The 27,383-nt window shown below is 39.4% G+C and overlaps 1 protein-coding gene across 3 annotated transcripts in view; it reads left to right on the top strand.

Annotated features, from left to right (window-relative positions):
• Positions 1–21,011: 21,011 nt before the first annotated feature.
• SPTA1 (spectrin alpha, erythrocytic 1) overlaps positions 21,012–27,383 on the top strand; it is a 61,991-nt gene continuing 55,619 nt past the window's right edge. For all 3 annotated transcript variants that reach the window (XM_063103900.1, XM_063103903.1, XM_063103902.1), the window contains exons 1-5: positions 21,012–21,035; positions 22,183–22,422; positions 23,802–23,927; positions 25,614–25,754; positions 26,548–26,694. In XM_063103900.1, the coding sequence (XP_062959970.1) occupies positions 21,012–21,035; positions 22,183–22,422; positions 23,802–23,927; positions 25,614–25,754; positions 26,548–26,694 (678 nt within the window). The remainder of the gene's footprint in view (positions 21,036–22,182; positions 22,423–23,801; positions 23,928–25,613; positions 25,755–26,547; positions 26,695–27,383) is intronic.

Raw genomic sequence — 27,383 nt, 5'->3', positions numbered from 1 at the left:
ATAAGATAAAATGCACACTTTCTAATTAACAAAGTACATCTATGTATATACCTATATTAATGTTTCCATTGTGTTTGTTGCTGCTGTGCTTATGTTTTCTATTCAAAGGTAGTAAATGAAACATTTAGCCATTCTTACTACCTCTGTGAATTTAGCAAATATCCTCAGAGGTTGGTTAACGACAGAGTCCAAAGAAAGTGGGATAAAACTTCATGCAGGTCCCTGGTTTATTACTTTTTGGAATCCAGAGGGAATCATATAAAATACTGTATCTGCACTGATGTCTTCTCTAACCTATTGAAACAGAAATAAACACCCCTTTCTCTGTGTTTCTACAACACATTGCTTAGACTTCTATGTAGCATAATTTTTATGTTCTCTTATGTTACAGATTACATGTCTTATGTGTGCATCTAATTGTTGACCTACTTTAATGTAGGTATCTTATTTTGTTCATTTTTATATTCCCAATGCCTAATAGAATGTTTTCCCTGTAGAAACACTTGATAACAGTTTGCTAAAAGAGTCAAGGAATAATTAGGGTTAGTCTTATATCTGGAAGCTGTAGAGAAAAATAAAACTCAGGCTATTATTTTTATTCAACAGAGAATGGCAGAGGAGGGGAAGAGAATGGGTAAAGACAAGCTGCCTAGTATACTTGCACATAAAGACAATTTTGATAGTAAAAGGAAGCTGTTGAACAGACAATCCACATATGTTACACGAGACTTTGATCAATATTTGAAGAAAAGTAGTCCCTCAAACTAAACTTTATAGTTTAGTCATGGCTCTGAAGGGAATGGATGTTTAGTTTCCAGGACTGTGGCTCTATTTCCTATTTGCTTTTTTTTATTCTAATGAGATATCATATTTTTCAGTTGAGCTCTTTTTATTTCCCCATTTGGAATTGTCTCCAAATATTTTGATTTTATAAGGCTTTTGATAATTTAGGCTTAGATGATTTCCTTTGAAACTTCTGTATTCAGTGATAATTATTAGTGAAGGGCAGTATCAAGCAATCTTATGTAAGATGTGCTAATGATGTATTGCAAAATCATTCTTTAAAAGATGAACACTTAGCTTTATGAGAAACGATCTCATATCAGATTACTGTTCTTTGCATTCTGATTTTCAAAATTAATGATGCACAATGATATGTATGACTTGAAGTAGTTAAAATATATGCAGTCACATCAGTTAACAATAATAATTCTTCTACTCTGTAGACTTAGATGCAAAGTTTCTTTTAATCTGCCATCAAATTGAGCCATATAACTATTCTCTGGCATAGGTAGGTTTAGTCATTACTATCTTCATTATATTATATATTAATAGAATTTAAGTCAATTTCAAATAATCATCTGATCATTAAATGGTGGAGCCAAGTATTCAAAAAAGATGGTTCAGTTTCACATCCAGTGTACCTTCCATTATCCTTTGCTGTCTTCCAATTTCAATTACATAGATCACGGCATAAAGGAAACATCATGGTTTGGGAGTTTTCTTACCCAATGCAGCAAAATAAAATGAATTAGCATAATAATAATAAAATGGATAAGGGTAAGTGAGAGATGACTAAAGTAGGGAAAGGAAAGAGTTCTATTTTTAGGTTACAGAACTGCAAAATTAAGCAATACGTAAATTTTCGGAGTTAAGGTGCAAATAACCTTAGAGGACCTAAAGTGATGAGTTAAAGTGAACACAGTTCACTTTAAAAATGTCTTTTTATTTTTTGAATGGTACTATCTACTGTTCTGACCCATTTAGGAGTCAAAAATTAGAAAAAATTCAAAATGGGAACTATTTCTAGAGAAATAAAAAAGTAAAGCTTGGAAACAATAAAATAATGATGACCTCTACTACAAGAGAAAAAAAAATAGTTTTACATTAAAGTTAATATATTTGTCTTTGTTGGCAAATGAGCAGAGAAAGTTGGACTTCAAAAAATCCACACTAAATAAAATATAAATTTTAGTAATTCAGGTTAGGAAGACTCGAATTTTTTGATATAAGACATCTTTTGGAGTTTCTAAGCCCAGAAGATGATCAAACATATCACTTTGCTCTGAGCAGAGGCTGGTGTGAGCTGGTCAGTGCTGATTAAATTACTATGTGAACTACAGGTCTGCCCAGAGCTGATAACCAAAGCCAAATAAAACTGCTCTCCAAATTATTCCTACCCTTGTAAAATTGTATAAAATACTTCTCTTTAAAAAAATAATTCTCATTTTAAAATTTCTCCAATTTTTGACTCCTGATTGGGTCAGGAAAGTAGATAATACCATTCAAATATAGTAAGGCCTTTTTGCAGGAACTATATCCACGTTAACGCATCACTTCAGGTCCTCTAAAGTTATTTACCCCTTAATTCTATTTTAAAATGTACGTATTACTCAAATTTGCAGTTCTCGAATTTAAAAAAGAACATTTTTCCTTCTACTTTCTCTTTAATTAAGAAGTCTGTGATCAACTCTAGCATCTCCTGTAAACTCTCAGTACCCATTTATACAGCATAGCACACAATTTTAGACTGTACATGCTTTTATACATCCATGGTATCTGCCATGCATTCTTTTTCTGAGTCTTTTCTAATCAGGGTCTCTATGTGATCAGAGCCAATACGCTTTCTCGAGAGATGATAAAAGTACAAGGAAAAGGTCAGAGGTCCAGGTGTCAAGCCACCAAGGTGTAAGATTTTCTCATCATGCCCTTCTATCTAACTCGGGGACATGCCTTCATACATGCACTAATAATTATAAACAATGCTCAGAGACTGGAGAATCTATGTCTGTCTCATGGGTCTGGGAGAACAGGGTGGGTCAGAATTTAAAGTCAGCAACAGCCAGAGTAACAGCCAGAGTACTGCTACAGCAACTTTTAACACGAATCTCCCCTGGCTGTAATGACTGAAAGCACAAGGAACTCATCTGTATTGATGTATCTATCACTTCTTACCTGAACACCTCCTGTGGACTTCATATTACTACCTTACTCTAAAGACGATGGTTCTTTTCTAAATTTTTTTATTGACACAATTGACTTTACATATTTGTGGAATACAGAGTCGAATATCAATACCTGTGTATAATATGGGATGATCAAATCAGGATAATTAGTGTATTCATCATTACAAAATGTAATCATTCTTTTGTGACGCTTCACAAATTTCTTGCTAAACCTCTCCCCCTCCCTCTTTCTCACATCTAGTAACCACAGTTCTGTTCTCTCTTTTCGAAAGTCAATGCATTATCGTGATTTTTTTCTTTCTTCCCTTTCTTTCTCTCTCTTTCCTTCCTTCCTTCCTTCATTCAATTTTTTAGCTTGCACTTATGAGGGAGGACATGCAGTATGTCTCTTTCAGTGCCTGGTTTACTTCACTTAGCATAATTTTCTCCAAGCTCATCCATGTTTCTGTGAATGGTAGAACTTCATTCCTTTTTATGGCTGAATAGTATTCCATTGTGTATATGTACCACATTTTCTTTATGCAATCATCTGTAGATAGACATTTAGGTTGGTTCCATATCTCAGGTATTGTAAATAGAGCTGTGATAAATATGGGTGCCTTTGGTTGAATGTCCCCACAAAACTTAATTCCCATCGTAACTCTTGAGGGTGAGAAATCCTATTATGGTAATTGAAAAGTGGGGCCTTGAAGAGGTGGTTAGATTTCAAGACCATGCTGTAGTGTATGGAATAAAAATGGTGGTCAGGGGCATGGTTCTGAGGGCTTTAAAAGAAGAGCACATGAGAGGATAATCTTTCTGCTCCACCATTTTCTGCCATATAAAACCCTGGGTCACTGTTGCCACCACCAAGTCCTTCACCAAATGTGTTCCTTGGGCTTTGAACTTCCAGCCTCTGAAACTGTAAGCAATAAATTTCATTTTCTTACAAATTATCTAGTTCCTTGTATTTTGTTATAAGCAACAGAAGTGGAATAATACAATGGGAGTGCAGGTATCCCTTCAACATAATGATTTCCATTCCTTTTGGTATATACTCAGTTGTGGGATTGCTGGGTCATATGGTAGTACTATCTGTAGTTGATTGAGTAAACTCCATGCTTTTTTCCGTAATGGCTGTACTAATTTACAGTCCTACCAACAGTGTAGGAGGGTTCCCCAATCGCCACATTCTCTCCAGCATTTGTTATTCTCTGCCTTAGTGATAATAGCCAGTCTAACTGGGGTGAGATGATATCTCAGTGTGGTTCTGATTTGCATTTCCCAGATTATTAGTGATGTTGAGCATTTTTTCAAGTACCTGTTGGTCATTTGTATGTCTTCTTTTGAGAAATATGTATTGAGCTCCATTGCCCATTTTTTAATTAATTAATTCTTCTTCTTTTTTTTTTAATTGAGTTACATGAGTTCTTTATGTATTCTGGATATTAGCCCCTGGTTGAATGTGTGGTTTGCAAATATTTTCTCTCGTTCTATAGGTTGTCTCTTTTCTCTGTTGATTGTTTCTTGTGCTGTGCAGAAGCTTTTAGTTTGATAAAATACCATTTGTTTATATTTTCTTTTGCTGCTTGTGCTTTTGAAGTCTTATTCATAAAAACTTTGCCTAGTACTACTTCCTGGAGACTTTCCCATGTGTTTTCTTCTAGAAGTTTTACCCTTTTAGGTCTTACATTTAAGTCTTTAATCAATGTTTAGTTGATTTTTATATAGATGAGAGATAGGGGTTTAGTTTCATTCTTCTACATACCTATATCCAGTTTTCCCTGCACCATTTAAATTTCTTTTTTATTGAAGTATAATTGATTTACATATTTTGGGGGTACAGTGTTGACTATCATTATCTATGTAAAATATGTGACCAAAAAAAGATACAAAAGGTCAATGAAACAAAAAGTTAGTTTTTTGAGAAGATAAAAAAAAAATTGACAAACTTTTAGACCCAAAAACCAAAATTCAGAAATGAAAAGGGAGTCATTACAACTGATTGTACAGAAATGCAAAGAATCATTAGTGACTACTATATACTATTATACACCAAGATATTTGAAAATCTACAGAAAATAGATTGATTTCTGGACATGTATAACCTACCAAGAAGAAATTGAAAATCTGTACAGACCAATAACAAGCAGCAAGATTGAATCAGTAATCAGCAAAGGAAAGACAAGGACTGGGGGGCTTCACTACTGAATTCTACCAAACTTTAAAGAGTATTAGTACCAATTCTCTTCAAACTATTTAAAAAAACTGAAGCAGGGTTCATTCTCCCAAACTCATCCTATGAGGCAGGCATCACTCTGATACCAAAACCAGATAAAGACATAACAAAAAAATAAACAAAACCAAACCAAACAACAACAACGACAAAACTACAGGCCAATATTCTTGAACTTAGAGGCAAAATTTCTCAAAAAAGTGCTAGCAAACCAAATCCAACAGCACGTCAAAAAGATTATAACCATTATCAAGCTAGATTCATCCCAGGAATGCAAAGATGGTTCAACATATGCAAATCAGCAAAGGTGATATGCCACATGTAAAGCTAGGGCTAGGTCTCACAGACCACTTGAGCCCCTTACACAGGCTGGGTCACAAACCCTCCACATGCAGGTCTATGAGCTAGGTAATAGGAAAAGGTCTTTGGAGCCATGGGTGAAGAAATAATAAGCTTTTTTCAGAGCTAGGAGCAGCCACCCAAAATGGCTTCCTGGAGCATCTTCAGAAGCTTCGTGCAACAGAGCTGTTAGTCCTTTTTACTTAAGTCCATAATCCAAAACACCTCTGGCAGTGGCTGCAGCCCAGAGTAGAAGTGGTGGGAAGGAAAAGGTGGAGCCTCAACATGGTCACTGGCTCCACCCACACCAGATATTTGGCAAGATTCTGAACATCCGAGGGGCCCTGACCAATTTTTTATATTTTCCCAACAATCCACCCTTTCAGGGTCCCTCATTGTACAATCTACGCATTCAGAATCTTCTGCTATGTCCCCTTAGTGAAGATAAATGACCCTTACATTTATACAACCTATTGTCTGTTCAATATGCCTTAAGGCTTGTCCTTAAGTCTTGTCCTGTAGTTCTGTCCTTGAGCTGCACATGTCTGGTTAGTAGTCATCATTGGTGTGATTTTCCATTGGAATCCTGTAGTCATTATGATGGGCAGTTCAGTGCACAGTCAGTAGGCTGACACACTGATCACACAGACATATGTATGCACCCAGTCGACTTTGGTGCCCACAGCCAGAACACTATGGGCAAAAAGACAGAAGGGTTATTCATACCAGAAGGGAGAATTCTGACCCCTCTGGTAAGCTACATGCCAGTTTGCCATCCTGAGAAAGGATGGCTACAGGAATAGGTATCTTACGTGGTTTATGATACCATACCTTATCTGTTAACACTGTTGGATCTGTAGGTTCGACATGTAACAGTATAGGGGAATTCATAATTGGCCATAATGATAATACAAATGTGCCTTTGGAATAGAGCACTTATCTGTTCCAGGCCATGTTACCTTTACTCAAGGAGGTCAGGTACTTGTCACCCAAGGTGAAACGTACAAGCCTTCTTCTAATCCTTTGCCCCAAGGCCCTATTAGACCTACCAAGCATATGTGGGGGGTTTCTATTCTTCAAGGCCATTCCCATTGTACTGTCTGTCCCTGTTGTAAACAGGTTGGGGCCGGTAAGAGAATATTTCCATTTTTGCCATATCCTGGCTTCAAAAGCTTATCTTTAGTAGTGACTTGTAGTTGTACAGGTGTTGCAGCCCTATTAAACAGAGCTTCCACTGGAGAGGGTCTTCTCTTGTGCTGTCTCCCATTTAGAATCCTGACTGTCGACCATAACTGCCATGTCCACCCCTTCAGGGATGGGGGTTGGGCAGATTGCCTTAGTCCCTTTTTTTAAAAAAAGACCATTGTACTGTTCAATCATTCCCACTGCCTAGGGATATATGGCACATGTAACTTCCACTGAATAGACAACTGGGTTGCTCACTTCTGAACATCATGTCCAGTAAAGTGGGTTCCATTATCACTCTCTATGATTACAGGATGGCCATACATGGCCATAAGGATATTCAATGCCTTCACTGTGTTTACCTGGTTTGGGGCCTTCCAAGACCATACAAACAGAAGATCAGTAGCCCTATCAACAACAGTGAAGATGTATCTGAAATTCTCTGACCTTGGCAGTGATCTGACAAGGTCCACTTGCCATTGAGTCAGGGGCACCCTTCCTCAAGTTATTTGCCCATCTTTATGGGGACTCTCTTGATCACATACTGGACAAACATGACAGGCATTCACTACATCTTCCCATTTTATGGGCAAGGCCCATCTTTGAGCTGCCATCCACATGGTTTTACTGCCAGCATGCTGCATTCGTCAGTGTAACCACTGGGCTACATCAGTAGGTGGGGCTCTCTCCAGCCTTCTTAACTTAGCCAAGGAATCGGCTTTATCATTTCCTGGACTAGTGAAGGGAAAGTGTCCTGTGACATGGAAAAGAGTTACTTCTTTCTCATGTCCCAATTCCCATAACTCTTGACACATGGCTTGTCCCCACAGGGGTTTGTGGCCTACCAGCCATTGTTGATATTTCCAAGTAGAGATCCAAAGGGTTAAGCATTTATACACAGCCTAGCTGTCAGTACAGATGTTTAATGGCCCAGGCTTATTTTTATTTTTTTTTTTCAAGCACAATTTGTTTATTTGGATTATCTTTTTTTATTATTTTATTTTTTTAATTTTTTAATTTTTTAATTTTTTAAATTTTATTTTGTCGATATACATTGTGGCTGATTATTGTTCCCCATCACCAAAACCTCCCTCCCTTCTCCCTCCCCCGCTCCCCCCCAACAATGTCCTTTCTGTTTGCTTGTCGTATCAACTTCAAGTAATTGTGGTTGTTATATCTTCTTCCCCCCGCCCCGGGTTTTTTTTTTTTTTTTTTTTGTGTGTGTGTGTGTGTGTGTGTGTGAATTTATATATTAATTTTAAGCTCCCACCAATAAGTGAGAACATGTGGTATTTCTCTTTCTGTGCCTGACTTGTTTCACTTAATATTAATTCTCTCAAGGTCCATCCATGTTGTTGCAAATGGCAGTATTTCATTCGTTTTTATAGCTGAGCAGTATTCCATTGTGTAGATGTACCACATTTTCCGTATCCACTCATCTGATGATGGACATTTGGGCTGGTTCCAACTCTTGGCTATTGTAAAGAGTGCTGCGATGAACATTGGGGAACAGGTATACCTTCGACTTGATGATTTCCATTCCTCTGGGTATATTCCCAACAGTGGGATAGCTGGGTCGTATGGTAGATCTATCTGCAATTGTTTGAGGAATCTCCATACCATTTTCCATAGAGGCTGCACCATTTTGCAGTCCCACCAACAATGTATGAGAGTTCCTTTTTCTCCGCAACCTCGCCAGCATTTATCATTCAGGGTCTTTTGGATTTTAGCCATCCTAACTGGGGTTAGATGGTATCTCAATGTGGTTTTGATTTGCATTTCCCGGATGCTGAGTGATGTTGAGCATTTTTTCATATGTCTGTTGGCCATTTGTATATCTTCCTTAGAGAAATGCCTACTTAGCTCTTTTGCCCATTTTTTAATTGGGTTGCTTGTTTTCTTCTTGTAAAGTTGTTTGAGTTCCTTGTAAATTCTGGATATTAATCCTTTGTCAGATGTATATTTTGCAAATATTTTTCTCCCACTCTGTTGGTTGTCTTTTAACTTTGTTAATTGTTTCTTTTGCAGTGCAGAAGCTTTTTAGTTTTATATAATCCCATTTGTTTATTTTTCCTTTGGTTGCCCGTGCTTTTGGGGTCGTATTCATGAAGTCTGTGCCCAGTCCTATTTCCTGAAGTGTTTCTCCTATGTTTTCTTTAAGAAGTTTTATTGTCTCAGGGTGTATATTTAAATCCTTAATCCATTTTGAGTTGATTTTAGTATATGGTGAGAGGTATGGATCTAGTTTCATTCTCCTGCATATGGATATCCAGTTATCCCAGCACCATTTGCTGAAGAGGCAGTCCATTCCCCAGTGAATAGGCTTGGTGCTTTTGTCAAAGATCAGATGGCAGTAAGTGTGTGGGTTGATTTCTGGATTCTCTATTCTATTCCATTGGTCAGTGTGTCTGTTTTTATGCCAGTACCATACTGTTTTGGTTATTATAGCTTTGTAGTATAGCTTAAAGTCAGGTAATGTTATGCCTCCAGCTTTATTTTTTTTGCTCAGCATTGCTTTGGCTATGCATGGTCTTTTATTGTTCCATATTAATGACTGGATAGTTTTTTCCATTTCTGAGAAAAGTGTCTTTGGAATTTTGATGGGGATTGCATTGAATTTGTATATCACTTTGGGTAGTATGGACATTTTCACTATGTTGATTCTTCCAATCCAAGAGCATGGGATATCTTTCCATCTTCTTGTATCCTCTCTAATTTCTCTCAGCAGTGGTTTGTAGTTCTCATTATAGAGATTTTTCACCTCCTTGGTTAACTCAATTCCTAAGTATTTTATTTTTTTGGTGGCTATTGTAAATGGGCAGGCTTTCTTGATTTCTCGTTCTGCATGTTCACTATTGGAGAAAAGAAATGCTACTGATTTTTGTGTGTTCATTTTGTATCCTGCTACTGTGCTGAAATCATTTATCAATTCCAAGAGTTTTTTTGTAGAGGTTTTAGGATGTTTGATATATAGGATCATGTCATCTGCAAACAGGGACAGTTTGATTTCATCTTTTCCAATCTGGATGCCCTTTATTTCCTTCTCTTCTCTGATTGCTCTGGCTAGTACTTCCAACACTATGTTGAATAGGAGTGGTGAGAGTGGGCATCCTTGTCTAGTTCCTGTTCTTAAAGGAAAAGCTTTCAGCTTTTCCCCATTCAGGATGATATTGGCAGTGGGTTTGGCATATATGGCTTTAATTATGTTGAGATATTTTCCCTGTATACCTAACTTATAGAGGGTCTTTTTCATGAATGAGTGCTGAACTTTATCAAATGCTTTTTCAGCATCTATAGAGGTGATCATATGGTTCTTGTGTTTGAGTTTATTAATATGGTGTATCACATTTACTGATTTGCGTATGTTGAACCAACCTTGCATCCCTGGGATGAATCCCACTTGATCATGATGAATAATTTTACGTATGTGTTGCTGTATTCTGTTTGCTAGTATTTTAGTGAGGATTTTTGCATCTATATTCATCAAGGATATTGGCCTGTAGTTTTCTTTTTCGGTTATATATTTACCTGGTTTTGGTATCAGGATGATGTTTGCTTCATAGAATGAGTTTGGGAGATGTGCGTCCATTTCAATCTTTTGGAATAGTATGTAAATAATTGGTGTCAATTCCTGTTTGAATGTTTGGTAAAATTCTGCTGTGAATCCATCTGGTCCTGGGCTTTTCTTTGTTGGGAGCCTTCTGATCACAGCTTCAATCTCCTTTATTGTTATTGGTCTGTTCAAATTTTCTACGTCTTCATGGTTCAATTTTGGGAGCTTGTGTGTTTCCAGAAATTTATCCATTTCCTCCAGATTTTCAAATTTGTTGGCGTATAGTTGTTTATAGTAGTCTCGAATGATTCCTTGTATTTCAGATGAATCAGTTGAAATATCGCCTTTTTCATTTCTAAATTTTTTTATTTGAGTCTTCTCTCTTCTTTTTATTGTTAGCCATGCTAATGGTTTGTCAATTTTATTTATCTTTTCAAAAAACCAACTTTTTGATTCGTTGATCTTTTGAATTGATTTTTGGTTTTCAATTTCATTCAGTTCTGCTGTGATCTTAATGATTTCTTTCCGTCTGCTAACTTTAGGTTTGGATTTTTCTTGTTTTTCTAATTCTTTAAGGTGAAGTGTTAGGTTGTTCACTTGCCATCTTTCCATTCTTCTGAAGTGAGCGTTTAATGCAATAAATTTTCCCCTCAATACTGCTTTTGCAGTATCCCATAGGTTTTGGTATGATGTATCATTGTTTTCATTAGTTTCAATAAATTTTTTGATTTCCTGCTTGATTTCTTCTTGGACCCATATGTCATTAAGTAGAATGCTGTTTAATTTCCATGTGTTTGTATAGTTTCCAGAGTTTCGTTTGTTATTATTTTCTAGTTTTAATCCATTGTGGTCTGAGAAGATACATGGGATAATTCCAATGTTTTTGAATTTATTGAGACTTGATTTGTGACCTAATATGTGATCTATCCTGGAGAATGATCCATGTGCTGCTGAGAAGAATGAATATTCTGAGGTTGTTGGGTGGAATGTTCTGTAGATATCTGCCAATTCCAATTGGTCTAGAGTCTTGTTTAGATCTTGTGTTTCTCTACTGATTCTTTGCCTAGATGATCTGTCTAATATTGACAGTGGGGTGTTCAGGTCCCCTGCAATTATGGTATTAGTGTCTATTTCCTTCTTTAGGTCTAATAGAGTTTGTTTTATAAATCTGACTGCTCTAACATTGGGTGCGTATATATTTATGATTGTTATGTCTTCTTGATGGATCAGTCCTTTTATCATTAAGTAGTGTCCCTCATTGTCTCTTTTTATGGTTTTTAGTTTAAAGTCTATTTTGTCAGATATACGAATAGCTACTCCAGCTCGTTTTTCTTTTCTGTTTGCATGGTAAATCTTTTTCCATCCTTTCACACTTAGTCTGTGTGAATCTTTATGGGTGAGGTGGGTCTCTTTTAGGCAGCATATAGTTGGGTCCTCCTTTTCGATCCAGTCAGCCAGTCTGTGTCTTTTAATTGGGGAATTTAAGCCTTTTACATTAAGAGTTGTTATTGAAAGGTGTTGATTTATTCCTAGCATTTTATTGGTTGTTTGGTTGTCTTAGGTGTCTTTTGTTCCTTGCTTTCTGATTTACTGTTTGGTTTCTGTGTTTGTTGGTTCCTTAGGTTGTAGATAGCGTTTTTGTTTGCTTGTTTTCTCTTCATGAATGCCATTTTTATTATACTAGTGGGTATTGATTTTTCTTGGGGTTTTATGGCAGTGGCAGTTATTTTTCAGGAACCAAACCCAGTACTCCCTTGAGGATTTCTTGTAAGGGTGGTTGTGTGGTAGTGAACTCCCGCAGTTTTTGTTTGTCTGAGAAATATACTATTTGCCCTTCATTTCGGAAGGATAGCCTTGCAGGGTAGAGTATTCTTGGCTGGCAATCTTTGTCTTTTAGTATTTTGAAAATATCATCCCATTCCTTTCTAGCTTTTACGGTTTGTGATGAAAAGTCTGATGTTAACCTGATTGGGGCTCCCTTATAGGTGATTTGATGCTTCTCTCTTGCAGCTTTTAAGATTCTCTCTTTTTCTCTGAGTTTTGCCAATTTGACTATGACATGTCTTGGAAAAGGCCTTTTTGGGTTGAATACGTTTGGAGATTGTTGAGCTTCCTGGATCTGAAGATCTGTGATTTTTCCTATGCCTGGGAAGTTTTCTGCCACTATTTTGTTGAATATGTTTTCAATGGAATCTCCATTTTCCTCCCCTTCTGGAATACCCATGACTCGGATATTTGAGCGTTTAAGGTTGTCTGATATCTCTCTCAGATTTTCTTCAATGTCCTTGATTCTTTTTTCTTTCTTTTTGTCTGTTTGTGTTATTTCAAACAGCCCATCTTCAAGTTCAGAGGTTCTCTCTTCAACTTCGACAAGCCTGCTGGTTAAACTCTACGTTGTGTTTTTTATTTCACTGAATAACTTCTTCAGTTCTGCAAGTTCTGCTACATCTTTTTTCAGGACATTGATTTCCTTGTACATTTCCTCTTTCAGATCCTGTATACTTTTCCTCATTTCATCATGACGTCTAGCTGAGTTTTCTTGTATCTCATTCAGTTTCCTTAGAATTATCACTCGAAATTCCTTGTCAGTCATTTCAATGGCTTCTTGTTCTGTAGGATCTAGAGTTTGAGATTTATTAACTTTTGGTGGTGTACTTTCTTGATTTTTTGTATTTCTGGTATCTTTTTTTTGGTGTTTATTCATTGTGGCAGGGGGTTACACAGTCCACTGGTTTGAGACTAATGACTAACTAGGATGTTGCTGTGGTTGCCAATTTCGTATGGCTCCCTCCGTGACTGCTCAGTTGGCCGCTAGTGCCTTGTGTGTGTGGTTGCCTCGGGTCTTGGGCTCTTCCGCGGAGCCACCTTTCTGGTCAGCTTGGACTCTGCTGGGTTGGTGGATCACGTACCACAGGGTGTGTGATCTCTGTTGAGCTTTCACTTCCTGTGCAGGACTTCTCCCTGTTCCATGTGCTCTGGCCCAGGCTGTTGGATCGTGCAGTGGCGACCCCACCGGGTGTGTGGTTTCTGTCGAGTCTCTGCCTCCCTGGCCACACGTCTCCCCACTCTGTGCACACTGTGCTGGGTTGGGGCGTGTCTTCTGTGCCCCTCTTCTATCAGCTGGGCCTTCGAGACCCTGCTCGGCACCGCCTTGCCCAGGAAGTCTACCAGGTTTCTGCTAGGCACAGACGACCGGTCTCTCTGGGTGCCTTTGTAGCACTGTGTAGATCTTTCTCGGGTCTTGTTCACCTTTGTATTCCCCCGGCATAGACCGAATCTAGCGCCCACCTGCAGCCTGCTCTCTGGCAGGTTCAAGTGGACCTGGGAACTCTCCTACCACACTATTCCCAACCAGGTTAGGCTTTTTTCCGAACTGGTGGCTGCAGAGATGGTATCTGCCTCCCAGTATCAGGAAGTTTACTGGGGCCCAGAGTCCAGGGTGTGGTGGAGTGACAGTTGGCCCGCCCATACTTCCTTGCCCTCCCGACACTGGCCGGGGACGCCCCCCGCCACCAGCCCCGCCAGAGAACCGCGGAGGGAGTGGGAGGGGAGGCCGGCCCGCAGGCTCCAGAAAGCCCCGCGCTGGGCCAAGAAAGTTGGAAGGATCAGTGACGGCCGAGCAGGGCGGAGCTGCCAGCACCTGGGAAAATGGAGGCAGCCCCGGGGTGGTGAGTGGCCTGGTGATGCAGGCGGGAGCCAGGTGGGCGTAATCCCCCTGAACAGAGCTGGGCCAGGGATCACTCACAGTGCTGTGCCAGGTCGGGCGCTCACTCTCTGCCTGTGGTTTGCCGTCTTCCCCGTTCTCGGCCACTGCGGCCTCGGGCTGTTCAGTCGTGGCGCGGCTCGGGCGCTCCCAGCTATCTTCTTTAATGCCGGCCTGAAACCTCGAATCCTGAATAGGGCAGCTGGCCGCCTTCAGTGCGGCCCCGGCCTCCGGGATCCTGTCTGCATCCACAGCAGCCCTGGTGCCGTGTTTCCTGTTTTGAGACTCACTTTTGCAGCTAAGAAACAGTTCTTTTCCTGGTCCACACTTCAAAGCTGTTGCCTGTAAATGAGGCAGCCTCTCCAGCCAGGGGCAAAGTGGCGGTCAGCCCCCACGACCGTCCAGCATCTGTGGTCCTCCCTTAAGAGATGGCAAGAGGAAGGTCCACAAGTTTCCCGGCTGCCTGAGGCCCAGTGGCCACCTTTTCCACCTCAGCTACTCCATGCCAGGAGCTGCAGCCACCGCCATCTTGAAACTCCATTCCAGGCTTATTTTTTTATCACCATCCATACTGCTCTCAATTCAGCCTGTTGGCTGCTTTGCCCTGTGCCGTTTTCATACCACATGGTATCTTTTAAGGGCTAGAAAGCAACAGCTGTTCATGATGCTGAAGGTCCCATGCTAGAGCAATCTGTATACCAAGCTTGTTCTGTGATAGGTCCCTGTCCCTCATGGAAAGGTGTAGCCTCCACCTCTATGGGTAGGGTTTGTGTCAAAGTCTCCTCCATAACCTCTACTGGTCCTAGCACAGTTTGCAACTCTTCGGACAGAGGACTCGTCGAAACACTGCTTCTCTGTTCTATATATGCTCCCCATTTAGACAGAGTGGGAGTCTGAGCTATGCCCATTTTAGGGTTGGTTGCCGACATGTGCAGCCAACCTAGCATTGGGTATGTTGTCCTTACTAGGACTTTGGCAGCTCCTGTGCTAGCTTCAATAGCCATCAAGGCAGAATTCACAGCTGCTAACTGTTTTTCTATTAGGGAATAACACACTTCATTGCCCTTCCAGAGCTGAGACCAGAATCCTTCCTGTGTTTAGAATTGGTCTTGTCTCTGCCACAAACCCCATCCTAACCCTTCTTGGGTTATATGTGCATCTAATTCAAAAGGCTTAGTGGGATCAGCCACTTGTAAAGCCTGTACTTGCTGTATTGCTCCTTTTGTAGCCCAGTAAGCCTGTTCTTCTTCCTCAGTCCAATCCCAGGGGGCTCCTTTCTTTGTTAATGCATACAGTGGGTGTGCCCTTGGGACAAATGGGGTACAAAAGATCTCTAATGCTCCCAAAGTCCCAGATATGTCTGTAGCTGAGCTATGGTTGTGGGTCAAGGGTATGCCTGTCTCTTGTCTATAATAGCTTCTGGGATGACTCTTGTCTTACCCGACCAGACCACTCCTAAAAATTTGACCAAAAACTCAGGTCCTTGTACTTTGGCTGTGTTCATGGCCCACCCACACTGTTCCAAATGACTTAGCAGCATTGGAGCTGCCTGGGTTAAATATGCAAGAGAATCAGAGGTTAGCAGCACATCATCAATGTGTTGAAACATTGTAACTGTGCTGGGCCTATTCCGCTTGGCTAGGTGTCCAGCCACTAAACCATGAAAGATGGTTGGGCTATGCAGATAACCTTGAGGCAATACTTGAAAGGTCCACTGCCTCCCTTCCCAGGTGAAGGCAAACTAATCTTGGCTATCAGCCAAGATTGGAATAGAGAAAAAAGCATTTGCTAGGTCCAATACATTATGATAAGTTCCCAGCTGAATCATCAGCTGATCCATCAAGTCGCAAACTGAAGGCATGGCTGCATGCAAAGGAGGCATTTGTTTAGTTCTTGATAGTCTACAGTCATTCTCCAGGTACCATCAGGTTTTTTCACTGACCATACCAGAGCATTAAATGGGCTATGAGCTGGATGAATAATACCAACTTTCTCTAACTCCAAAATAGTGACACCTATCTCTCCATGTCCTCCTGGTAGGTGATACTGCTTTCCATTAACTGCATGTCTTGGCTTGGGTAATACCTGAAGGTCATGTTTAGTATATCCCCGTAACATAGTCTTTACTGTCTGTATTTACAGCCGAAAGTCTCCAACTGCTGTTTGCAGGTGCAAACCATAAAGTACATCCATATCCAAGATATATTCAGCCACTGGGGATATATATACAGTGTATACACAAGGAAGCAATTGTCCTATGCCAATGGCAGTGAAACAGCTTTGACTTCAATAGTATGTCCTCCATAGCCATCTGCCTGAACTATGGCCCCTGGAAACATGTGGATTGCCATATATCAGGCTACATTCTGTGCCTGTATCCACCAGTGCCAAAACACACTGCACATTTGTCTTAGACCAATGTATTGACAATTGAATGTGAGGCCTCTGGTCCTCACCTGCCCCCAAGAGACAAGTACCTTGGCCTGTTCCTTAATCGAAATGGAACAGTTCATCCACCTCCTCGGGGGCAAATAAAAATCCTTTAAATCCACTGAGCATACCTTGCAACCTGTTTCTGAATATTTAGTGAAAGGCTATTCAGGGCATTATTGTTGCCACATGGCAAACAAGACCACATTTGGCTGCTGGTCAATTTTCTTGCTATCAACCCCTGCTGCAAGCAAGTCAAGCCACATCTGCTTATGACTAGTCTTGCTTGATCCCTTTGGAATAAGGCCCAAGCATTTCTTGGGGGTTTTGTCTTACCCACCTTTTGGACCCCTTTTACTTGTCTCCTCTCCTCTACTTCACCCAGGCTGGCTATCATGGTCATTACTTCATGTATAGGACGACCAATGTATGGGGCCAGTATGGCCATCAGTGATCCAAAGGACATTGATGGAGCATTTTGCAACACTATGTCTCTCATGCTGCCTGTAAAACTTCCATTGTACAGGCCACTAGTGTTCACATTAAATATGGACTGCAGCATCCCCAGATTCCAAATTATTTGAACCAATTCAGCATATGTTTGCCATTTACTAAAAATCTTGGGCAGTTCTCCAGCATTCACCCACACAGTTTGGGCAGCTGCATTCACCCATTCCATTCAAGAACGATTACCTGACCCTTGTGCATACTGTAGCTATTCTGTAGCTGCTGCCTCAGGGATGGGTGCATGGAAATAGAGGACAATTTTTCCATCTCCTCACCCAAGCATATCACACTATCCACTGCTAGATCCCATAACCATAGCAGCCAAGCAGCCAGGGGCTCCTCCTGTTTCTGCTAGAACTCTCTCCCCAAGTCAACCAATTGAACCTTGGTATACGGGACATAGGTAGTGAAGTGGGTCACCTGTGGGTTGCCCACCGGTTGCCCACCGGTTGTCCTCTTGGTCCCATAGTCTGCTAGTGTTTCATTTTCCAATACATGACAGATTGTGCCTGGAGACACATGGTCTCCCCCAACTCACCACTGGGTTCATTGTCCTCCCTGGTGTGAGAAGCAGGAGTGGCCAGTTGCTGCATGTCATCCTACAGGACATTCATCCATGCTTCCAACAACTCTGCTTTCCACTTCAAATCATGATCACCTTGCAGTATATTGAGCACCAGCCAGGTTCTAGCCAGCAGAAAAGTGGCTACTAGGACACTCAAGGATAGCCACATTTCCTCCCCCTCCCAAGGGTTTCTTTGCTGTATTGCCTGGTCTATGCTGACTTGCAGTATAGGGAGCAGCAACTAGATCCTGGTCAACAGGAAAGTGGCCATAGGGAACAACATATTCAAAAGTAGCCACATTTCCTCCTTCTCCCAAGGAGCTTTTGGCTCCTGTACCTGCTCCGACTCCTGCTGCAGACTACACCAATTGTAAAGCTAGGAATATGTCTCACAAACCCCTCGAGCCCATTGTACAGACTGGGTCACAAACCCTCCACATGCAGGTCTATGAGCTAGGTAATAGGAAAAGGTCTTGGGAGCCATGGGTGAAGAAATAATAGGCTTTATTTAGAGCTAGGAGCAGCTGCCCAAAATGGCTTCCTGAAGCATCTTCAGAAGCTTCACGCATCAGAGCCATTAGTCCTTTTTACTTAAGTCCATAATCCAAAACACCTCTGGCAGTGGCTGCAGCCAAGTAGAAGCAGTCAGAAGGGAAAGGTGGAGCCTCAACATGGTTGCCAGCCCCTCCCACACCAGATATTTGGCAAGATTCTGAACATCCGAGGGGCCCTGACCAATTTTTAATATTTTCCCGACATCACATCAACACTTTGAAACACACTGAAAGATAAAAATCATATGATCATCTCAATAGGTGCAGAAAAAGCATTTGATAAAATTTAACATCTCTTCATGATAAAACTCTCAATATATTAGGTATAGAAGGAAAGTACCTCAACACAATAAAGCCATATATGACAAACCCACGACTAACATCATCCTGAATGGGGATAAGTTGAAGGATTTGCCTCTAAGAAAAGAAACAAAATAAGAATGCCCACTCTTACTGCTCTTACTTAACATAGTACTGGAAGATCTAGCTAGAGCAATCAGGCAAGAGAGGAATAAAGGGCTTCTAAATTGGAAAAGAGGAATTCAAATTGTCTCTGTTTGCAAATGACATGATCTTATAATATAGAAAAACCAAAAGACTTCACCAAAACACTTTTAGAGCTGATAAACAAATTCAGTAAAGATGGAGGCTGTAAATCAATATACAAAAGTCAGTAGCATTTCTGTACACCAGCAATGAACTAGCAAAAAAATGAAATCAAGAAAGCAATCCTATTTACACTAGTTAGCAAAAATAAAATACCTAGGGATAAATCTAACCAAAGAGGTAAAAAGTCTCTACAATGAAAATTACAAAACACTGATGAAAGAAATTAAAGAGAACACACAAAAAATGGAAAGACTTTACATGCTCATGATTTAGTAGAATTAATGTTGTGAAAAATCTCCTTACTACCCAAAGCATTCCACAGAGTCAGTGTAATCCCTATCAAAATGCCAATGGCATTCTTCACAGAAACAGAATAAAGTAAAACTGTCTTAGCATTCATATGGAACTACAGAAAACCTCAAATAGTCAAAGTAATTCTGGGCAAAAAGAGTAAAGCAGGAGACAGGCATTATGCCACTTGACTTCAAATTTTACCACAAAGCTATAGTAATCAAAACAACATGATACTGGCATAAAACAGATACTTGGATCAATGTAACTGAAGAGAAAATCCAGAAACAAACCCAGGTACTTAAAGCCAACTGATCTCTGATACAGGCACTAAAAATATACATTGGGGAAAGAATATCCGCTTCAATAAATGGTGTACTTAGCCATGATATGGAGCCAACCTAAATGTCCATCAACAGATGACTGGATAAGGAACATGTGGTGTGTATATATATAATGGAATATTACACAGCCATGAAAAAGAACGAAATTCTGCCATTCTCAGCAACATGATGAGCTTGTTGAAAATTATGTTAAGTGAAATAAGCCAGAGAGAAGGAGAAATACTGCATATTCTCATTCATAAGTGGGTGCTAAGAAAGAAGGAAAGACCGAAGTAATATGTTGAACTTTCAGAAGGAGAGAACAAATCTACGGTTACTGAAGGTGAGGAAGGGGGTGGTGCCATCCCCATGTTCTGCACTTTACAAGGATCTTGTCAGTCTCTTGGTGCTCTTCAGTATCTTTCTTCAGTCATTCCAGTCAGAATACATTTGTGTTTTTTGGTCTCTTTCTGTCAGGGTTGGGACTAGCACCAGACCTCTCTTGTTGGCTATCTTGCCTCTGGAAAGTTGACTTTTATTTTATTTATTTATTTATTTATTTATTTTATTTATTTATTTTTGTTGTTGAGCTGAAGCTTTTTAGTTTGATATAGTCTCACTTGTCTATTTTTGCTTTCGTTGCCTAAGTGTTTGGTGCCATATCCAAGAAGTCATTGCATAAACCACTGTCAGAAAGCTTATCCTCTATGCTTCTTCTGTGAGATTTCCAGTTTTAGGTCTCTCAGTTTCTCTGGGTGAAATGATCCAGTAACAGGGGAAACCACAAATGTAGAATCTAAATATCCATTAGTAAATCATGAAAGCTAAATTAATCAAACTGGATTTACACTAGTATGGAGTTTGGCATGGATAACCTTACTGTTTTGAAGGAATGTCTGAAACCATCCCACTTCTTTTTGCTTGTTTTACCTTTCCTTTGTAAGGTAGCCTGAAAGAACAGTGCTGTAATTAGAAGTCAGTCCCATTTTCAAATGTTTTGTGACATCATTAGTCAGATTAAGTATTGTAGTTTTTGTTTCATGAAATACAAATGAACACATTCATATATCTTACTTCTTTTGTTTCTTACGTCTAGTATAGCTAAATCAGATTTTTAAAAACTGAATCTATGAGGCTGGGCATAAAATCTTAGTATTTTGGAAAAGATGCTACAGCAAAAGACAGGGTAATGTGTTTACTTAAAGTCTGTTGAAAATCTGCAGCTGGTTTTGATGAAGTTGTTGAGTTGTATTTGTTAGATACAGATTGAAACAAGAACCTAAGTATGCCCTGAGTTCTTGCAGCTCTGCAGAATCAGAAAAATAGGCAATCCAGAATTCCTTCCTAATTTATGATTCTGAGAAATTATAAAATCTAAAACTTATCAAAGAAACAAAATAATCTTAACACAGTCTTTTTGTCTTACATTCATTACTATTTTTCTTCCTAATTTCTCATTAAAAAAACTTACTTTCATTTTTTTTGAAGTTCCATTGAAAAACTTTGAGAACCGTAGCCCCCCAAAACTGCTGAGTCACCCAGCATCTGTCAGAGTTAGCAACTGCCTTAGCTAGCTGAATATGTCTTCTAAAGATAATATTGATTATCTGTGGCTAGTGGGATTCTGGGACCAAGCAAGGGACTTTTTTTTTTTTTTTTGCCACATACTTAACATTTCTGTCACCCCTATTTGAAAGACTAGACAGTTCCATGTGAATTCTCTCTCTCTCTCATAAATTTTATCTTGACAGGTTTTAGACCTTTAGAAAAAATGGAGAACTTTCCAAAGGAAACTGTGAGTACAGAATTCTCTTTACTGACATTTATTACTAATAGTATTAGGGAACCTGTCTCCTTTAAACTTTCTATATTTGACAGGATTATTAAGAATTGTTCTTGTTTTGTTTGTAAGAAGTCAAAATTTTTAATTTTAACTCTCTTTTTTTTGTGAATGTTTCACTTTAGACAACAATCTTGATCTCATGTTTGTACAGCACCAAAACCCAGTGTTGATTCCTGTGAGTCTGTTCATATAGGAACAATTAGGTGACTTGGAGCGAAATGACACCCAATAAAGATTTGAGTCTCCATGGAATTATTTGATTCTATAGCCCCACTAATAATGGCCATTCTCAGAGTAATGCCAATATTTAGGAGAAATAGAGACTGAAACTTAAACTCTATGTTGACTCTTCTACCTGAGGTAAGCTAGGGAAAACAGTGGTCATATCCGGATGAATGAAGATGTATATTGTAACAAACAAGTTAAATTACTCTATGGGAAAAGGATATTTTATGTCGTTTGACAGTATAAAGTTTTATATTACAAAATCCAATTTTCCCAAATCCTTACTGAGATGCTAATAATTTGAAATTTTTGATAACTGAATAGAAGACTCCAGAGCTTTTCATTTATAGTGTGTGAGTAAAGGAAATAAAAAGAGTAAACAATACATGGGCTGCATTTTTAAACTTTTGTATATAATTCACTAAGATAATTTTAAGCCATTCTTTATTATTCATTAAATTAAGTTCAGAATGACCAGCACTTGTCAATACCGTTTTAGGCTTTGAAAGAAGAAGAAAAAAAAAATTACATTTCTCTCTTTATCTATATGAAATTCTGTCATTTTGCTAGTTTGAACTTGCTCCATCATTAGTTCAGTTTGGTTCCATTTATAGAACTTAGTAAATTTTTGGCACACATTTATGTGAAAATTTGGGACAGTATTCTGGATGATTAGGAACCACTAGACTCAGCAATAGCTCTATATGGTTAAAAATTACGTAAATTTGCTACAGCCCTTCTAACTAAAGGCATTTACAGGCTTAAAGGTACCTGAACATAGATGGAATATGAGTAAATGCTTTGGGGTGTATAAGAGAGGCAGCGTACTAGAGATCTGAGAACTAGCAATAGATATAAGATTTTTAATTTACAGGTTATGGAGAGCAGTGGGCCAAAGGTTTTGGAAACAGCTGAAGAGATCCAGGAGAGGCGTCAGGAGGTGTTGAGTCGGTACCGGAGGTTCAAGGAGCTGGTTGCTGAGAGGGGTCAGAAGCTGGAAGAGTCCTATCACTACCAGGTTTTCAGGCGAGATGCAGATGATCTGGAGAAGTGGATCTTGGAGAAACTCAAGATTGCAGATGATAAGAGCTATGAAGACCCAACTAATATACAGGTCATTCAGTTTCACTGACTTCCCCAGAGCAGACTCGACGAAGGGATACAGAGTTTTCTTTATGTTAATGTTGAAGGGTGAATGTGGGTAAAATAAGATCTCATTTAGCAACAAAACAAAACAAAACAAAACAACAAAGCAAATAAGGCAGTGGGGTAGGAAGTTAAAGAATCAAATTAAGAGAAAACCTAAAGATGCATTTCCCCTTACGAAGTTGGAGAGGTGAGACTGAGAAAAGAAAAATCAAACAAAAAGTGGCAGTTTGGCAGTTGTTGAAAGCACAGAACTGTTTCTCATAATGAACTTACATTCAGAACTTACATTCTTATAATAAGTGTACATCTGGTTAGCTGTTGAGGGAGGTTAAATAGTAGATTAGACTATCTGTTAGGGACAGTAATTCTGCCTCCAGATAGCCCATGCCTTCCAGTTCTTAAGCTTCAGGGTCTTATTTGAAAAGAAAACTCACTCTAGATAGTATTCAATAGATGTTGTATTCATTTGAAATTAAGCTATGGGCAAAACAGTGACTGAAATTCAAGGAATTTTTGACACTATGTGATTTAAATATTTTGTGACATTAAGGATAGAATTAGGGTGAAGAGTCATGAAGGCTTCAGAAGCAACTACTCTCCACTCTCTTTAGAAAGATGTGAGTTAATGAGAGTTTTTCCACAGTTTTCCCCCCATTGCTGTTCATGACTCATGTTAAATTCAAATGAGAGGTTCCAAAAGAAGTTTGGTAAAAGCTTCCATCCCTATCTGCTCACCTAGTATTACAGCATGTGGCATAGTCATGATAAGAAGAAAGGGTCGCACATGCCTAAAAGGGAAATTCATGTTGGACAGGGAGCACCTGGAACAAGATCAAAGTAATGTATATTAAATGGATCTATTTACTTATAACAAGAAAAGAGCCCAGCATGCAAACTTCCTCTTAATCAATATACATATGTATGTAATAACTACCATCCTCCTCATTGTGCTCTACTTTCAATAGAACTCAGCTATTCCTCTCTTCTGAAGAGGAAGAACACATGTGTTACAGTCCTTTATTCCCACAGGCGTCTATTGAGCCTTTAAAATAATATAGTACAAGTATTTACTAAAAAATTTCAAAGGCAGTGCAGATAGAAAAAGACCTTCTCCATGGCCTCTGACTTTGAGCCTGGAATCCTTTGAAAACCTATGTTCAGTGGCTCTACCTAGATCATTTCTCTTAAAATGTGGCTATTTCAGCTATGGTCATATGTTATCGTTTAATGCAGGTTGGGGACCAAGTAGTTGTGCCTGAAAGTAAGAGGGGGACAGAAAGACCACTTTATGGTTCCATAGAGACTAGGATTCATTAGCCATAAACTCTGATTTCTAAACTTCAGGGGAAATATCAGAAGCATGAATCCTTCGCAGCAGAAGTGCAAGCAAAATCAAGGGTCATTCCTGAACTGGAGGAAATCAGGAAAGTCCGATTTCCTGAGGGGCATTTTGCCCACGAGGACACCAAGGTAAATGTATAATAGGGCTCTCAAAGAGAAGTTTTTAATGTTGATTATGTTACCAGGGTTTTAATTGATTTTATTGGGTATAACTCTTGATGTAGCTGGTTTGGAACAAGGGCTCCTGACTCTTATCTTCTACTGCGGTTGAGGGGGCGAAATGATAGGCTGACCTTGCGTTCCTTGGGTTGGGGAGAAGAACCATGATATGAAGCTGTCACTGGATGGCATTACTTTAATCCTTATGTCACTGCAGGGTAATTTTGTTCAGGATCAAGCCCACTTCAACCTGTTCTACATTTCCCAGATGAATTGGCTTTTCCAAAGATCCTTTCTAATTATTTCTTTGACCTCAGTGTCCTTGTCTCTTAACCTCTTCAAACAAGGAGTGTTCTCCCATTCGAACCTTCTTTGAAATCTTTCTCTCTTCATATATGACACCTCTTTCTTTAACACCTCACATCCTGTGACTAACATCATACTACTCCAAACCCTTCCTTCCTCTTCAAAAAACTCCTAAAATCCCAGGTTTTCAGAAAATTTCTCCTGAATACCCAGAACTGAAGATCACCACCATTTCATTAAACATTTACCACACTGTAACATATTATTAATTTAACAGCTATTTTATGACTCTATGTACTCTTCCAAATGTTTGTGTTGATATAGTCAATTCAGAATTTCTTTTTGTGTGAGTGGACTTTTCACTTTTATGTATTTTAAAAATTGTAAAAACAAATCAGCATTTCATACTTTTAAATTGGGGCTCTTCTTTCTATACGTAGCATAAAAATTCTAGCCCATTTTACTGGAACAAAATATAGTGAACACAGATTTTAAGCAGAATAGAATCCTATTAGAGAAAAAGAACCCATAACAAGAAAATCTCAAAACTTATTTATTTATATAAAATAGAAATACTTTTTGTTATTCACAGTTTTGTGTGTAACGAATCCCTGACATTTACTAAAAATTCTTGAGAAGTGTTTGAAACACCTTTGCATCTGTCAGAATCAGTGGACAGTACCACTGCAGGGTTCAGAGAGAAATGTGGTCCACATGTTACCTTGAGCAGTGGAATCGTTGAAAAACATAAGATTCTTGAAGATACTATATAGACAATAACTTCAATTTCAATGAGATATGTAATACATGAACTTCTGAGCTAACCTGGCATTCAAAGTCCTCTATATAGTTTCAATCTGTATAGTCCCCAAATACTCTTACTGTTTTGGCACCACTGATTTCCTTATAAATCAGCCAAGCTGTAGCTCTTATACTTTCTGGCAAACATTTTATGCTAAGTTTCTTTTATGCCTTTGCTATTTGTTTCTTATGCTTAGAATACCCTCTGCCTAACATCTATCAAAATTTTTTCTGTTCCTTAAAGGTCAGTTCAGATGAATACTCTTTCATACACCCTTCCTTTTCCCCATCTTATTGTCTGTAATCATCCCATCCTTTAAAATCTCAAAGCATTTTTTCCAAAATTTTCTCTGTGGAAGATCATATTTGGCTTGATTTAACCGCTATTTCCATATATATGCTATTTCTTCCTTTAAATATTTGTTCAGCAATTAATGCATGAGTGAATGGCAGGAGGAACTTTTATCTGGGTCTCCTGCACAAGTCTCTAAGTCTGTACCTGGCTCCACAGCCTCTGTGTCTGAGTTGTTCTGTCTCTCTTCCTCAAAGGTCCACCTGGAGGAACTGCACCGCCTGTGGGACCTGCTGCTGGAGCTGACCCAGGAGAAGGGCACCCTGCTGTTGCGGGCCCTGAAGCTCCAGCAGTACTTGCAGGAGTGTGCTGATATCTTGGAGTGGATTGGAGACAAGGTATAGGACTGAATAGCATGCATGTAGGACCTCCCATCCCTTTGCCCCAGGCAGTCCATAGCAACTTACTGCAGACTACTTACAGAAATGTCAGGGAATTTGGTCCTAGCCTTCATTCTTTGGAGGAAGGGGAAATTTTTGCAAAGATTTAGTGCTATTCTGGAGGTTAATATTGTAGGGGTAAGTCCAAGTGCATGGATCGGAATATAGATAAGGCAAGACTTACACAAAGACCACATTGGAGGAAGATCTACGTTCATCCTCTTCTACCTCCAAAATTTCTAATTCCTTCTCCTAGGTTTTGGCTCTTTCTCTGAGGGCTGGCTGATAGGATTGCCAGTTCTTTCTCTAATCCCTTGTCTCGCGGTGCCTATAATAGTAGAGTTTTTTTTTTTCTTTCTATATACTTAAAGCATACTCCTATAGTTAGGACTGAGGATTTATCTAAGCAAGTGCCTGATGTAATGCTTTTGTAGATTCTCAGTATGCTGAATTTAGTAAAACGAAGATGAGTTTATTCCTCATGTTTAAAACACAAAAGAGTGCTTCTAGGGGCTCTGGCCAACAGTGCCCTTGATCTTGCTCAAAGATTACCCCAAAGAGCAGTGTCCCCTTGGCTGAGATGCCACAAAATACACTCTTGCTTCTGGCTCTTTCCAGGAGGGTCCTCCCAGGCTCCCCTAAAATCTCCGCATGAGTTATCCTGGGAATGCAAGCAGGGGTTGGGGACTTTTGACCTGCAAGAGCTCCTAAATGTTTGGTGGTGACTCAATAAATTTTTCTGTGTCTACAGGAAGCTATAGTGACATCAGTGGAGCTGGGTGACGACTGGGAGCGCACAGAAGTTCTACATAAGAAGTTTGAAGAGTTTCAAGTGGACCTGGAAGCTCGGAAGGGTAGAGTGGATGGAGTGAACCACTATGCCAATGAGTGTGCTAAGGTGAGGTGACGGTAGAAGACCCATTCCAGGGAAGGGGTTCTGATCTTCAAGAAGTTCTGGGCATTAGTAGGTGGAATATGAGGGAGATGAGACAGTATGAGAAAACAGAGGGATGCATGTCCCTGGAGGAACATGCCCTAGGCAGTTTCCTCTCCTCTCAGGCCCACCATTTGGCAGTTCATGGAAATGGAAGTGTGAATGTGCATGCATGCGTGTGTGTGTGTGTATGTGTATGTGTGTGTGTTTAGAAAAATTAGATCCACAATGAGCAATGAGATGGCTCTTGTACCACACAGTACACTAATTACTCATGTTTATGGGATACTTTTTCTTCATGAAAAATAAAAAGAATAAAGTAGCAGAGAATATAAAATAATTTTGAGCTATCATTATATATATTATAAACACATGCACACACACACACATATATGATGTCATTATACATGATTATTTTTGGGTGGTAGGAAGGGAAAAAGAGCCGGATTAACTTTCATTTACTTAAGAAAATACTTAAATAAATTTGCAATCTTTGTGCAGGTGAAGGCACAGTATGGGAAAAAATGACCCTAATATATGCAAGAAAACTGAGAAACCAATTTGATTTTACACACACACACACACACACACACACACACACACACACACACACACACACACACGATATTTGTGTGTGTGTGTGTGTGTGTGTG

Source organism: Cynocephalus volans, chromosome 8 (genome assembly GCF_027409185.1).
Source record: "Cynocephalus volans isolate mCynVol1 chromosome 8, mCynVol1.pri, whole genome shotgun sequence".
Classification (NCBI taxonomy): domain Eukaryota; kingdom Metazoa; phylum Chordata; class Mammalia; order Dermoptera; family Cynocephalidae; genus Cynocephalus; species Cynocephalus volans.
This window is presented reverse-complemented; position numbering and strand designations above follow the sequence as displayed.